We start from the raw sequence: 15,701 nt of genomic DNA on the forward strand, positions 1-15,701 counted from the left end.
ACAGTTGGAAATTATAGACTCTTTAAATAGTGCAGAACTCATTCTTGGTGTTATAATCAAGCAAAAATAAACAATACTTTTTCTTTACTTTTGCAGTATTGTGGTTGTAAAATGAACATTTATGCTTATATCTAAAATATGAAATAGCAAACAGAAAATCCATTGCAAGTTACAGGCACAGTCTGAGCCAAGAGCAGATTTAACACAATAACAATTTAACTTAAATGGGGTCAGAAAGAAAATTTAATAAAACGCAAAGAATGTGCAAAATCTCACAAAGCAACTAACAGGAAATACAAAAGAAAACCTGCAAAATATCTATTTTTTTTAATCGCTGGCAAAGAAACACTAAATTAATTCTTATTTTCTGTAAACTTTTATTGTCTTTTTCTCTGATGTGCAACAAAATGGAGCCAGAGAATCTTCCTCGCTCTTCATCACTCATTCCCTGTCCGTCCTGCAGGAGCCGTGGTTCAGGTTGTCCCACGCCGTGGAGTCAGGACGAGGAAAGTGTCCCTTCAGTCCCAGAGAGCCGTTTGCTGCCAGGCTGACCGGTACCTCGCACCTGTCCCCTGTGTTTTTCATAGCATAGTTTTATTTCGTTGTGATTTTTAATTTAATTCAGTTTGTTGTAATTAATTTTAGAGTGTGTTTGTTAGTTTTTATTAGTTAAATGTTTAGTTTTCGTTTGTTTTTAGTTTTAGTTTTTAGGTACTGAGTGCAAAAGGCCAAAGTATTGTGATTAATTATGTCTACATTGATCGGTTAATGAATACTCGACAGAAGATACCGTTTTCAAAAAATGTAATTAATTATTGTTGAACAACAAACTGACTCTGGCGCTTTCTCCAAACTGTCGCTGTCGCCGTTTCGCAGTCCAGCGTAAGCGCCGCCGGAAGTATGGAGTGCCGTAGCTGACATAAACTGCTTGTGTTGTATCTGCACATCAGTTCGAAAGGTTAATAAATAGATTCATAAACATGAAAACAAAGGATATCTATAATTTCAGTATGTTTTAGTTTGTATTACTAACACACAATATAGTTCCACTTAGTTATAGTCCTTTCCCCATTAATTATCATTTTTATTTATTCAGTTAAAAAAAATGTTTCCTAATTTCAGTTTTTGTTATTTGTTAGGTTTAGTTAACTATAATAACGTTGGTTGGGAGTCAACGCTCTGATGCGCTGCAGTCAGGAGTCTTTCTGCATTTTCTGTCACCAGAAAAAATTAGGAAAATGTTTGTTTGTCGGTTTTTGTTAACCAACAACGTTGGTCCTCACAACCACACGATGTTCAAATGATTTTACGTCATTCTCTCCATATTCTGGTGACATTAAGCATCGTGCCGTCCCTGGCCTGTCCGCCCGCCAGCTGAGTGCCGAGTCGAGGTGTGTGTGGTCCCTGGGAGTTATTTCACTGCTGACGCCACGCTAAACACACTAAACACACTAAACACAGCAACTGTAGATCCTCCTGACCGAGACCTCCAGGGGTCAGCTGGAGCTTCATGTTGAGGTTTCACAGCTGGACAGCAGAAGATGAAGCGTCTGTCCTCATCTGGATGTCCTTCTGCAACTCACTGCTTTACTGAAACAACAAACTGCCTGATGCTTTTCTTCTGATGCACAGAAATCTGGTGTCCTCTGTTGAGTATTATCAGTTTGATGCAAACATATTCACAATACTTTGGTCTTTATGAATTCTGCACCTGAAGATGATCCCAATTATGGAAAAACTAAAACTATGGTTATAACTAAATGTTTAACTAATAATAATGACTAAAAACTACCAAACACTCTAAAACTAATTGAATTGTACAAACATGGAAATAAAACTAAACAATAAAGAAAAACCCAAACTATTACAACCTTGGTTGCAGGAAATACCTGAAGAGCCAAAGTAGTTTGTGATGTTAGCACCTTCACAGTGCCTTATGACCTTTACCCTGTAGTGACCTTTACCCTGCAGTGATCTTGTCGTTTTTCCCCTCAGATGGTGAACTTTATGCAGGAACCTCTGTCGACTTCATGGGGGCCAACGCGGCGATCTTCTGCACCTCGGTTCAGGGCAGCAGTCAGCATTACATCCGCACCGAGGCCTCCGATCACAACTGGCTCAACGGTGAGCAGCTGCCTCTTCCCATGATGCATTTCTTCATTCTAGCTCCGTTTAGGGTTAAAGACAGCAGAGAAACTGGAGGCTGCATCGGTTTTCCAACATGAACGCCTCCTGTCCCCCCCACAGAGCCGGACTTTGTGGGCTCCTTCTCCATCCCTGACACTCACAGTCCAGACGACGATAAAGTTTACTTCTTCTTTAAGGAGAAGGCGGTGGAGGCCGGCCAGTGGGACCAGAGGGTCTACAGCCGGGTGGCTCGGGTCTGCAAGGTGAACAACGCTTCAGTCAAAGCCATATTAGAAGGATCATAAATGTTTTCAATAAAACCCTGATGCAGTTTTTCTTTAATTAAATTAAACAACCATACCTTCTTTTAACAGTTGCTCTGATTTTTCCTGCTTTTTCATTCATTTTCAGGAGGTTTTTCATGCAGCTCTGACCTTGAATCATCCAGACATTAAAACTCCATGTTGCTTAGGCCTGACCCAACTTCCTGTTTCAGTTTTATAACCAATCTTTCAGTGCATATTTGTTTCTCCTTCCTGCAGAATGACGTTGGTGGGAAGAGGAGTCTGATCAACCGCTGGACCACCTTCCTGAAAGCCCGATTAGTCTGCTCTGTTCCCGGCCCGTCGGGAGTCGATACTCACTTCGATGAGCTCGGTAACGCCGACCCTTTCTCTCTTTTTACTCCATCAAAGCTGCAGCTTGTAACTTTTATAAAGAATATGTTTTTTACATATTTGTTAAGACTCTTACCATGTTGTAACAGTTTATTATGAGACAGATAATCTGTGAAAAAAAATGGGTGTAGTAAAGCTCCACCCTGAGCTACTATTGCCGTCTAAAGAAATTAATCGCTCCCAAACAAAAACAACCAATCAGAGCCAGAAGGAGGGTCTTAGCGCTATCAGTCATCCTCATGTACTGGCTGCTAATTATGTAGTGGTGGAAATACAGAAAAAATGTTTATCCATCGTCGTAGGCAGTCATGCTAACTAGCTCGAGCATTCGCAACAGGCTGTACTAGCTGCAGTAGCAGAGAGCAAGGTGGGATGAGGAGCAGGATGGGGATGAGCAGCGCCACACCACATTGTGATTGACAGCGTTAAGACCCGCCTCTTGGTTCTAATTGGTTGATTCTAGAAGGCAGAGGAGCTCGATTGTTTTCACAGATTACCTGTCTCATTCCAAACTCACAACACAGCGACAGTTTAAAAAAAATATTTTTAATAAAATATTTCAGCTTTAATTTAACATTACCTTTCAGAACGCTAAAAGAATAAAGTTTGTTTACTTTCATATTTTGTGGTCAAACCTGTTTTGAGCTTGTCATTAAAAATGAAAAATGACCATTTAATAAACTGAGTTCAATCGACTAATTTATGGAGAACATAAAGTGATAAAACTTTGCAATCTCGATTTGTCTGTTTTGTTTTAGAGGACATCTTTGTTCTGGAAACCAAGGATCCTCAGAACCCGACCATCTATGGCGTCTTCACCACCTCCAGGTGAGAAACTGCTACCATCATGTCAAAGACATAAAAACGGGATATTTTTTAAAACAAAATAAAAGCAGGTGCCTCCAGCTGAAACAGAGAGATGGAGTGATCGTCTGAAAACTGACTAAATCAAGTCAAGCCCTATAATAAACAGAAAAGAATAACAAAAAAATAATCAACTGAATTAAAAAGAAAGAAAAGCACAGAATATCTGCAAGAATAAAAAAGCAAAAATAAGAAATAGGAGGACGACTCGTTTCCCCAATGTGTCATAATAACTTCTTAAAATATAGATACAATAACAAATGCAGGATTTAGCCGTTTATTTATTTTAGTATCTTAATAATTTTAACAACAGAATGACACTAAGAGGAGCTGGAGTATTTGGTTTTTCCTGTCATCAGGTTGGGAACTTGTTCTCAAAACAACAATAACGTCGTTTATAATAATAATAATAACAATAATACATTTTATTTCAAAGGCGCCTTTCTGGCACTCAAGGACACCGTACAAAGAGCAAAAGTAACAGAAACAATAAAATGTAGCAATTAAAAATAGATAGAATAAATACACAACAATGTATCTATATGGAATCTATATATAAATCTATGTAGAAAATCTATATAAAAATCAAGCAAACCAATTGTGTCATATTGAAAAGGCAGATCTAAAAAGGTGTGTTTTAAGTTCGGTTTTAAATTTAGGGAATGACTTTATGTTTCTAAGGTGAGGTGGTAATGAGTTCCAGAGTTATCGCAAAAACTTCTGGGACAATTTATCATTCAGCAAAATTTTTCATTGTGACACGCATCTCTGTTGGAGTTAATAAGCTAATAACTTTTTCCACAAAATATTTTTCCACAAAGATAGAAAATAAACGAGCCATTCCGTTTTTGCAAATAGAAACATTTTCTTCGTTTTTAAACCTGAAAATTGAAATGAAATGGTTTAATTTCCTTCATTATGTTTATATTAAATGATTTTTTTAGTTGTAATTAGTGAAATGATCAGTTTTCCTCCTGTTTGTGTTTTGATTAATCTGGTTATAAATAATCTAATCCAGCTGGAGTCTGTGAGCTCCACCTGCTGAAAGAAACTTCTGCAAATTATCTGACCTCCCGCCGCCCGGCTGGCGCGTGCACACCCTCCCAGTTCAGGGTCAGAGGTCAGGTCTGGGTGGGTGCCTGGGGTCAAAGGTGTAGGGGCCCAGCAGGTTGAGTTTTTCTAACCTTAATGTAGAAAAGCAGAGCCACTTCTCTTTCCACTCCCTCCTCCTTCTCTTCTTTAAAGCTGCAGTAAGTAACTTTAATACAAATTTTTTTGTACATATTCGTCAAAACTGTCACCAGGTGTGTTATGAGACAGATAATCTTTGAAAAATCGATCTCCTCCTTGAGCTACTACTGCGGTCTGAAGAAATGCAACTCTCCCAACCAAAAGCAGTCAGTCAGAGTCAGGAGGTGGGTCTTAGCGCTGTCAATAATCCTTATGTACTCGCTGATGGCGGATAAACGCCCTCATCAGTGTTTATTCGCCATCATCAGTGGCCATGCTAACTAGCATTAGCATTCATGACAGGCTACGCTAACTGCAGTGCCACATTGATGGTGATTGACAGCACTAAGACCCGCCTCCTGACTCTGATTGGTTGTTCCTAAAGCAGTTTTTTCCACATATTATGTGTCTCATTTCAAATTGTCACCACATGGTGATAGATTTAATAAATATGTAAAAAAAAAAAAAGAAAAAAAAAAAGTCACATACTTAAATTTTAATAATTTCTCCACCTTCTTTTAGTTTTATTCTTCTTCTGTTGCTCCTTTTATCATCATTTTGTAAATAACACAATTTAATTTTAGTTTTTCTTGCTGTTTGCTGTTTTGTTTCTCCCTGGTTTGACGGTTGATCGCCCCGCTGATCAACCGGTCGGTCCTCTCTCTCCACAGCTCCATCTTCCAGGGCTCGGCTGTGTGCGTTTACTCCATGGCGTCCATCCGCGCCGCCTTCAACGGCCCGTTTGCCCACAGAGAGGGACCCGACTACCACTGGGTCGAGTACAAGGGCCGCATCCCGTACCCCAGACCCGGAACGGTGAGTTCAACACACCAACAGCTGGAAGATAACTGCTGCCATCAGGCAGGAGCTGGTGACCTTGCAGGGTGGTGAAGGTCACTGCACAGGTCCAACAGAAGATAGGAAAACACATCTCTGTGGGATACTCCCATTCTCAGGAAGGTAACCGGCCCAGGGTGTCCTGCAGCGCCGCCATCAGTCACAACAACAGGGGAGACACTTTGGGATTACATGGAAAGAGTGAAGCTCTTTCAAAACAAAAACCAAAGCCAACTTTATTTATAAGCACTTTTAAAGCTGCAGAATGTAACTTTTAACTGTCACTATATCGTATGAGACAGCTAATCTGTGAACAAAATCTAGTTCCTACGTCTTCTCCCAGTGCTGACTAGAGAGAAGTGATGCAGGAACATTCATGAAAGAAGAATGTAAACTCATAAATATATATATTTTAATGTAAATATGATTGCTCTGTGGTTGTGGTAGAACTGCCCCACTGAGGGTCAGCATGTAACCGCCAGAATATTTTCCTTTTTCTTGAGTTAAGCTGCCACATTCAGCCTCACACTCCATCATTTATCCCACATATATTGGAAGCTGGATGGCATTTGTGTTTTTGTGAAAAATTAGGAATTTCCTGTGGGATCAGAGTCCAACCTCAGAAAGCTCCTCTGGTCCAACACCGGTTCCTCTGGGACATTTCAGCCGCCGTGAGGTCAGAGGTCGCTGTGTGCGCGCTGGGTGTCATGGCCGCTCTGCGCGGTGTTTAATCATGCGGTTGAGTGCAGCAGAGGCGAGGCGTGTCGGCGATGAGAGCAGCGAATCAGGCAGAATGAAGCTGAGTCTCACCGCAGAGACAATAATGGCTTCCACATTTCTCACTTCGCTACTGGGTGGCACGTCTTCCCTCGTTAGCTCCAACCTGCTTTACTCCTTCAACAAATCCATCTTTCCTACTCTTAGTTTCTCATCTCTCCTTTCTCTTCATGTTTCCTCACTGAGAGGAAATCTGACTTTATGCACCAATCAGCATGTTGAGACCAGAAGAATTGACCTTCACTGCTTATTTCTAGAGGATTGTTTGATGATTTGGGTTTAAATTCTCCGATTAGATGAAAAGTTCACAGCTTAAACACAACCCATACTTTATTGGTAGGCCTATCTTAATAAGCAATAAATCAATTAATTGCATGATTAATTAAAATGAGCTCGATAATTTCGATTTCCATGATTTATAATTTTTCTCTTTTCTCTTTTTGTACCAAAAACCTGGATGTTAAAAGTCTTCAGTCTGGTGTTTTGGTCTCAACTAGCCCTTTTTTTGAAGGACAGTTTTGTTTTGAGTCTTCATAATGGATTTTATTTGTTGTTGCTGTTGTTTTGTTTATTTATTTTGGATATTTAAAATGTCTTCCATTTTAAATGTGTGTTAAATACACATTTAACGCGCACATGTAAAATATTCATTAGAATTTAAAGTGTATTGATCTTTGAGAATGTGTTCTTGCATTATTATTACTATTACAGAACTCAAAAAGGGTCTCAAACAACAATATTATCGTTTATCAGAATAACTTCTGGGATAATTTATTGTCCATCAACATTTGTTATCATGACAGGCGTATTTCTTGGAGTTAAGAAAAATAAAATAAAAAATAAAATAAGAAATTTGTTCAGTTTGTTTTTATCTCTAAAGATATTTCAGAGATGGAAGAAGGAAACGTGAATCACAGCAAAGTGAAGCCTGTTTTATTTAACTAACACCTGGTCACTGCTTTGGTTTTAAGTGTAATGATTAGAATTTCTTAAAAAATTAAACAAAGAAAAAGTTTGAGAAGGTTCTTTGGATTTTATTTTTAACAGTTAGACGCATCAGTAAAATTTATTATGTTATTTTATTTGGCTGATTTTTCATGCAAGAACAACTTACAGGGGCAGAATCAATGAAAATTAACTTCTTTAAGATTTACATGATGCTTGTTGCCTTAATTCTTTCATGCATGTTTGAGAAATTTTTGAATCTCCATGGCAACCATTCAACTTTGCAAAACACCTGGTTGGACCTAGCCCCGCCTTCAAGACCCAGCTCCTCCTCTGGGCTGCAGTTCCCATACTTAAAGCCACAGAGGCCCAATTTCAAGACATTAAATCAGGAAGTCAAATTTATTTTAAGTCATGTTTGACTTTAAAACAAACAACTGAAGGTAACATAGTTATTTGATGTGCTATAAAACGGATAATACTGCCCCTTTAAAGTCTGACATCCCAGATCGTTTTGGACGGGTTAAGGACGGGTTCGCTCCTGGAAGTGGACCCGTCCTGCCGTTTTCCTGATGTTGTCATCTCTCCTCTCAGTGTCCCAGTGAGACGTACGATGCATTGCTCAAGTCCACCAAGGACTTCCCAGATGAGGTGGTGAGCTTCATGCGGCAGCACCAGCTGATGTGGGACCCCGTCCTGCCTCTGGGCGGCCGACCCGTCCTGACCCGGGTCAACTCACCATACCTGCTGAAGAGGGTCGTTGTGGACAGAGTGGAGGCTCAGGACGGACCGTACGACGTCTTACACCTGGGGACAGGTGAGGAGGGATCTTTATAATGATTAAACTCATTGGATCACGTTGAGAATCAGCTTGTGGTCAGTGAAGGTTCACTGGGTCCGTTTTGAACATCTGTATTCTTTGCTGCTCCAGCTGCAGAAACCTGCTGTCGTTACGGAGAAACGTTGCTGTCAGATAAAACGGTTCTGGTTCTGTGATGAATGAGAGGTCATTTAGTGGCTGGTGACAGGCCGAAGGGGAGAGGGCGCAGAGCTGCTCCATATATCTCCTCTAAGTGGATTCCTCTCCTTGACCTTTCACCCCACCCCATGAACTGCACATTAACAGCCTGAATAAAACCTGCCCTCTGTTTCACAGCAGAACTGGAAAAATGTCCTGCACTTGTGTTCACATCTCATGGATTTGCTAGAGATCTTCTTCTGGAGCTCTGAAGCTGAAGCTGATGTGTTGGAATCAGACAGCAACAGGTCAGGGAGGGGGGTCTGGTTCAGTTCAGCAGGGTGGGGTTCTAAGCTCTGAACATCCCAGAGCTTTGATCAGGTCATCATCTGGACATGGAGACAATGGTTGGACATGTACCTTCCCCATAATGCTTATTTCATATCTTTGTAATTATACTTACTTATAACGTATTTGATCGTTAATCGTCTTAGCTTGTTAAAAGTGTTTGCTGCAAATCCGAGGGCTGCCAGTCATTATGATTAACGGCTGCTATCCATCGTATCTTTCTTCATTAAAGTTATGCAATGTCTGTTTGTGCAGCCTTATGGCAGCACCTTATGGTTGCGGTTTATTAGGTGAAATAAACCGAATAGAATCGATTAGGCTACTAGATGTCTGCTTTTTGACAGGCTTTACTGCTTTACTGTAGCGCGTTGGTTGTTTTGACGTCTGCCATGGTGGAACCGGCAGAGTTTTGAAGAGCGTGACGTCACATGAAAAGGGATCCTCTACAGGACCCGTCTGCAGGGTGTCTGAGTTCTCCCTTACAGACAGAAGCTCCAGGTGGGAGCCGGTTAAGGTGGCTTGGGCGTCTGGTTAGGATGTCTGGGTCTCTCTGTCCCTATGGCAAGACCCCAATTTTAGCAGCGGATGATGGATGGACAGGCAGATGGATGGATGGTAGAAATGGATGGATGTGTGAGTTTTTATCCATCCAGCCTGGTGTTTTAAGAGGGCAAACTCCAGGCAACGGGCATCTGGATCTAAAGCTCCCAGGAGGGGATTTGGTTTCTCCGTCAGAGCCAGCAGCTCGTCCCAGCTGGGGGAGTGATAGTAGAAAGGTCAACGGCTCCCCAGTGCTACCACTCCAGTTTAGGCCTAGGATGTCTCTGGACTGCGGGAGGAACCCAGGAATCTGATGGGGGGAATATTTCATAACAAAATATCTTGTTGATATAATCCTGAAACATGTGGAGAGTAAAGCTCCTGTGAGGACGAGATTTCTTCTGGACGTGCTAACCTGACCTCCTCAGTCCCCCACACAGGTGGTTTTATGACTTTCTTTATTACTAGTTTTCTGACAGATTCATGATTGTTGAGGTTGTCCATAGATGCTCATGCTGCACAGGAGTTATAACTTCAACTCTGTTCCCTCATTTCTTTGTTGATCAACCTTGAAAGCACAAAGTGAAATTTATTGAATAGAAGTCAGTATCGTCTCCAGCCACAGTGCTGTCTCAACATCTAACTACAGGAGACATTTTAAAGGAACAGCAACACATAGTAGCAATTTATTTAAGCTTTACATCATGTTATACTTCATCATGTTAACGCCTGGGTGTACCTAGCTCCACCTTCGAGGCACAGCTCCTCCTCTGAGCTGCAGCTTCAGAGATCCCACCACGCGGAGCAGCCCTTCCCCATTCAGCTCCTTCAGACTAGCCAGCAGCAATTAGCAAACACCTGGAGGACCTGCTGAGCTCATTATAGGAGCTACTTCTTAATGCAACACTGGTAAAAACATTGTTAAAGGGTTAATAGAGGAGTCGTGTTGTGATGACTTCCTGGGCAGGAGTTTTTAAAGAGACAGTGCCCCAATTTCCAGCCTCTAAATCAGGAAGTAAAATTTTCTTTAAGAGATATTTGATATATAACATCTCAATGTAACAGTTATAAAATGTTACTCTGTGGCTGGAATAAACATAATGCTGCCTCTTTAATGTACGTTAGTTCAAAGATTTGTGGAGCTAAAGGGCAAGTGGCACAAAATGAAGCTTCTATGATTTTTACATTTGGCTTTGATTTCTTGAAGCGATGGAATGAAATAAATAAAACCCTCTGTCCAAAATCCAAGCCTTTCTGCAGGATTTCAAAGCAGTGACAGTTTGCTATCACCCAATGTGTGTGTATTATTTGACAAGTCAGAGCTTTTCACCATCTGGGTTCTTCTTGCTGTGATGTTTTCCAGACGATGGGAAGGTGGTGAAGGCTGTGTCAGTCATCAAAGACAACTGGGAAACGGAGGAGGTCATTCTGGAGGAACTCACCGTGTTCCAGGTGAGATTATTCAGCCTTTGAGGTAACTTCTCTGCAGATTGCTGCATCTTGACTGGACTTTTAGGGCTGAAAGCTTGTTCCACTGACTTTCTTGGTTAAAATATGATTAGTTTTTCATTCAGTGAAGTTACTCACAGTGGGTAGAGAATCCAAACATTTTACTTAGCTGAGAGTAGCGATACTTCATAATGGGATTAACCGAGGATAATAAAAATAATCCTAATATTGCTTTTTTCTCCCAAATGTTACTCAAGTAAATATAACTAGTTACTACCCATCTCTGGTGTTCTGCTGAGTCAGAGAACAGCCAGATCATTGTTAAAATACCTCCAGTAACCCCCGTCCTCCGTCCTTCACTCGCCTCAGAGAGGTCAAAGGTCGTCGACTCCTTTTGTCAAACACTGAAACAAGTCAGTGACCCAGAAAAATGGAGCTGTGGGGAAACTTTAGGCCTCTGCAGAAGAAGAAAGGGACTCATTTGATTTCTAATCTCTGTAGGTTTCTTGACCCCGCAGTCAGTCGTAGTATTTTATGTTGCATTCCTCGACCGCCGCCCGCCTGAAAGATGACTACTGTTAAAGAAACTCAAACAAGCTCAGGCAGGATCATGTCAAACCAACGGGTCGGCCTTTAATCCTGCAGGTTTGTCCTCAGTCATAGTTCCAAGGATTCATTTCAAATTCATGATGTTAAAGCAACCGCTACAAGTTAGAATAAAGAGACTGTGTCCCCCAAATAGTGAATTATTAGGCAAATTAGTTTCAAATTGGACTTTTTCTTTTTGGTGTTTACATTTTTTGTTGGTGTCATTAATGTCCTTCAATAGTTTTAATGTAATTAGTACAGCAATAAAAAGGAAAGTAATAACTTCTTAGCGAAAACTAATGAACAGAAGTGGTCTCAACTCACACCCCTGTGGGACACCAGACATAATGAATTAAAAAATTAATTTAATTTTTCATGTAGTTTCACATTTCAATTTGGAATTTTATTGAAGGAAAGCTGGAATGATTCAAACTGAAACTGCTGTTGTGTTTCAGCAACACTTTCTTATTGTTATCAAGTCAAACATTAATATTTTTAATTTCTCGCTGGTGGTTGTATTTTTTGATCCCACAGATTCCGACTCCTATCCTGAGCATGGAGCTGTCGACTAAACGGGTAGGTGTCACTTTTTCATTATTTTTGACTTGCTAACCTTTTTAAAGGAACAGAATTTTTCTTTTTTGTTGTTAATAAACCAAGCAGTTATTTAAAGTCAGAAAAAGTTGAGCTTGAGGTTCTACCACTCAAATCATTCAGACTGAATCTGGTTGATAAAGGTTTTTGTTCTATTTTGTCTTTGTTTTTCTGGAGGAAGCTAAAAAAATATAAAAAATAAAATGATGAGTTGCAATTATTTTTTCTCTTGCACTTGGGTTTTAGTATCAGAGAAAATGCTTCTATTTGATTCAAACATATGATTTAATGTGAGAGAAGCTCGTTTAGTTGTCAGCTAGTTCAGCTAGAAAAGACAAAACATCCCAGATTTTGGAAGAAGAACAGAGGAAGAGGAAGCGAGGCGTTCGGGTCAGTAATCAGGATGATGAAGTGAGAGAAAACTGAACACAGATGTGGAGAATTAAACCCTCAGCAGCGTAATGAACCTGTGCTTTCCTGTCTCAGGAACAGCTGTACGTGTGCAGTGAGCTCGGCCTGGTCCAGTTGGGGCTGCAGAGGTGTGAGCTCTACGGGTCCGACTGCGCCGAGTGCTGCCTGGCCAGAGACCCGTACTGCTCCTGGGACGGGCAGAACTGCTCCAGATTCTTCCCCACCAGCAGGAGGTAGAGACGCTCAGTCCGGGAGGAGTGAGGTTACCAGCTGCCCCTGGTTTTAAACCTGCAATTTCTATTTACAAACGCCAGATGGCAGTCTTCTCCTTACTAATCTAGCGCTAGATCAAGTTTTCTCAAACTGGTGGTCCTCAGGCGCCCCCTAGTGGTCTACAAGTACTGCATGTATTGCAGTTTATTTGCCGTGATTTGAGCTTAAAGTACAGCAAGCTTACATAATGATTTTGGTTAAAAATAACAATAAATAAGTGGCTTAAAACAGGATCACTTAGAAGAAAAGCTGAAGATCCCGGTGGAAAGAAAACAACTATAGGAAAACTTACATGATCAGAGGAAACCAAGTTATACCTGCTGAGAGAATTGATGCGTCGTTTACAACAATTCGATTCTTTTGAACGAGTCTCAGTTGGTGAGAACTGTTCTTTGTTTTTTACGACTTTGATTTCTTATAATGCTCATACCTCAACAGATATTGTCATTTTAATGTAATTAAAAGTGATTAAATTAACTGAATACAATAGGTAAATAAATGGATGTATATTTTTTATATTTGATTTTGCAGAAGAGGATTTTTGTTTCTGCCAAAGTAAATCAAGACTATTTTTCTTTAATTGTATTTCTAAATTACTAATGTGCCTAAATGTTACTAATGCACACAACACTTGATAATAAAGAACAGCCTATTTTTTTATGTCTGTGTGTTTGCCATGATTGGAAAGCATAAACCACACTTTTCACAACATATTAATAACTCAGAATGCCCAGAGTAGAATTGTTCATGACAGTAAGTGAGTTAAGAGGCTAATATTTTCATTTCGGGTTAATAATACTCATTCTTTGCAACACAATACCCTCTGTTTTCTTGTCTTTGTTTGTTCCGTGATTTTATTTTCCTTTCATTAATGTAATGTATCACACTATATGTTCTACTTTGATATTAAATAATAATAATAAAAAAGAAACCTGTCAAATGAAGAAGGCCGACCTGATGCAGATCCAGTGCATCCACACGATGTTTAAATGCTAAAAGAGAGAAAAAAAATGTTCTACTAAAGTTTATTCAGAAGCATAAAGCTTTTTTTGCTCATTTATGCAACAAAAGAATTTGCACCTTTTTGCACTTTATATTCTTTTGTTCCCTCTTTTCAACTGTTGTTGAAATTTTTTTATAGAAAATATCCAGCTTCACAAACTCGCCATCAAATTGTTCACCAACGTTGTTCCACTTTTTGCAGCATTACATCCACAAAATAAGCTGTATTTACTGAGACCTTACTAAAAATAGAAAAACAAATGTTTTTAAAAATAGATCTGAAAAGTGTGGCATGCATTTACATTCAGGTCCCTTTATTCTAACTCCCCTAAATAAAGTCCTCCCTTCATAAGTCGTTTAACCAAGTCCACTTGTGATTTAATCTGAAAATAAATGCAACTGTTGAGCAGTTCTGTTATTCAGACACTATTGATGATGAATTTTAGAAACTCATCTCATATTCTGATCTGTGTTTGTGTATCAGGCGAGCTCGCAGACAGGATGTGAAGTATGGAGACCCCTGGAGTCAGTGTCCAGTCACTGAGGAAGGTAAAGATCTCCAGCTAAACTCCACATCATCCATTTCATGTCACATTTAATTTGTAGCGTCTGGAAAGATTATGAAGCTGATCTGAAAACAACCAGTTGATCAGATCATCTCCAGTTTCCTGTTTAAATCACAGAGTTTCAATCTAATCAATAAGTTTTCATTTGGACTTTTGTTCTTCATGCTGAGAACATCAGAGCTGCTGTTTGATCACTGAGATCTTCATTAAGATCTTAAATTGATCTTACTTGTGGGCGGAGCTGGTAGAGACCACTGAGTATTCATCCTTACAGAACCACAGAACCAGCTACTCAGACTCTATCTCTCCCTTCCTCTGAACAAACTCTGCTAACACACCAAGCGTCCGTCCTTCACTGTCTCCAACATCAACATCCCAGCTGTGGCTCCCTGAGTTAAACCCCTCAAAGTTCAGGTCAAAACAAAAGTAATCAAACCTCTCTGGATTATCAGGAAGCTGCTGTTTCTCTCCTCCAGTCAAACTGGTCAGATCTTCAGACAGGATGACCTTTGACCCAGCCGTGTTTGGGTCCAGAACCAGAGGAGTGTAGGTCACCTTGTTCTTCATGTTGCTCCAGATGTTGAAGGCCAGGTTGCCCAGATGTTTGGCCTGGTCTATCAGAGCTCCTGAGGGCAGCTGTGGATCCTCCAGCAGGGGGCAGCGCTGGACTCTTTCCACTGCAGCCTTGTAGTTGTGCAGGAATGAGACGTCTTCAGCTCTCAGCTCCTCCTCTGTGGCTCTGACTGTGTTTGAAAGAGCTGCTATCTCTCTGCTCAGAGCCTCCATCTTCTATAGATAGATAGATAGATAGCATTTATTGTCATTGAACAGAATTCAACGAAATTTCCATTGCAGCTCCCGTGCAAAAGGTCAAATATATACAGTATAAATAAGCAAACACACAATAATAATAAATAATCTTCTCCTCCATCATCCCTCTCTTCTGCTCCTCTTCCTCCCTCAGTGCAGCCAGCCTGGCCTCCTCTTCCTCCTGCAACAGTCTGTGTCTCAGTGTTTTAGTCTGCCCTGATGAAGGTGATCCTCAGGGTGTTTCTCTCTTAAGTTTTTCCTGTTGTTATTAAAATCTTGAGGCACATACAGTATGTGGCACATACATCTACAAATTTAGAAAAACACTGCAGCAGGCGTGTCCGGTCCTCGACAGCTTCCTGTCAGATACGTTCCCTCTTCAACACAGCTGAATCAGATGGAACGGTTTGAATCACTGCTGCTGAGGGAATTCAGCCGTTTGATTCAGGGGTGAAGGAGAGCGGATGCATCTAAAAGTTGCAGGATGGTAAATCATGAGAACTCGTCTTGGGTCAGTATATCAGCTTTTTCTGATGCATCCGTTTGTTCCTGCTTTATTTCAACTGTTCCCTTTTTGTTTTCCCCTCTATGGCAGCTACGTCTGTTCTGGCTATGATTCCTTCCTCAATGACGCCTGAGATAATTCTGCTGTCACCTAAAAGTTCTCCCTCTTCTGCTATTACATTTTAACTTTCATGAACATCA

The 15,701-nt window shown here is 40.5% G+C and overlaps 1 protein-coding gene across 1 annotated transcript in view; it reads left to right on the forward strand.

Annotated features, from left to right (window-relative positions):
- Positions 1-15,701, forward strand: part of LOC114135517 (semaphorin-3D) — a 46,602-nt gene that overhangs the window by 28,160 nt on the left and 2,741 nt on the right. The window contains exons 6-16 of the mRNA XM_028002874.1: positions 464-554; positions 1,996-2,124; positions 2,248-2,390; positions 2,670-2,784; positions 3,563-3,632; positions 5,570-5,714; positions 8,052-8,274; positions 10,667-10,755; positions 11,875-11,916; positions 12,421-12,578; positions 14,105-14,169. Of these exons, the coding sequence (XP_027858675.1) occupies positions 464-554; positions 1,996-2,124; positions 2,248-2,390; positions 2,670-2,784; positions 3,563-3,632; positions 5,570-5,714; positions 8,052-8,274; positions 10,667-10,755; positions 11,875-11,916; positions 12,421-12,578; positions 14,105-14,169 (1,270 nt within the window). The remainder of the gene's footprint in view (positions 1-463; positions 555-1,995; positions 2,125-2,247; positions 2,391-2,669; positions 2,785-3,562; positions 3,633-5,569; positions 5,715-8,051; positions 8,275-10,666; positions 10,756-11,874; positions 11,917-12,420; positions 12,579-14,104; positions 14,170-15,701) is intronic.

The sequence above is a fragment of the Xiphophorus couchianus genome, chromosome 20, assembly GCF_001444195.1.
Source record: "Xiphophorus couchianus chromosome 20, X_couchianus-1.0, whole genome shotgun sequence".
NCBI lineage: Eukaryota > Metazoa > Chordata > Actinopteri > Cyprinodontiformes > Poeciliidae > Xiphophorus > Xiphophorus couchianus.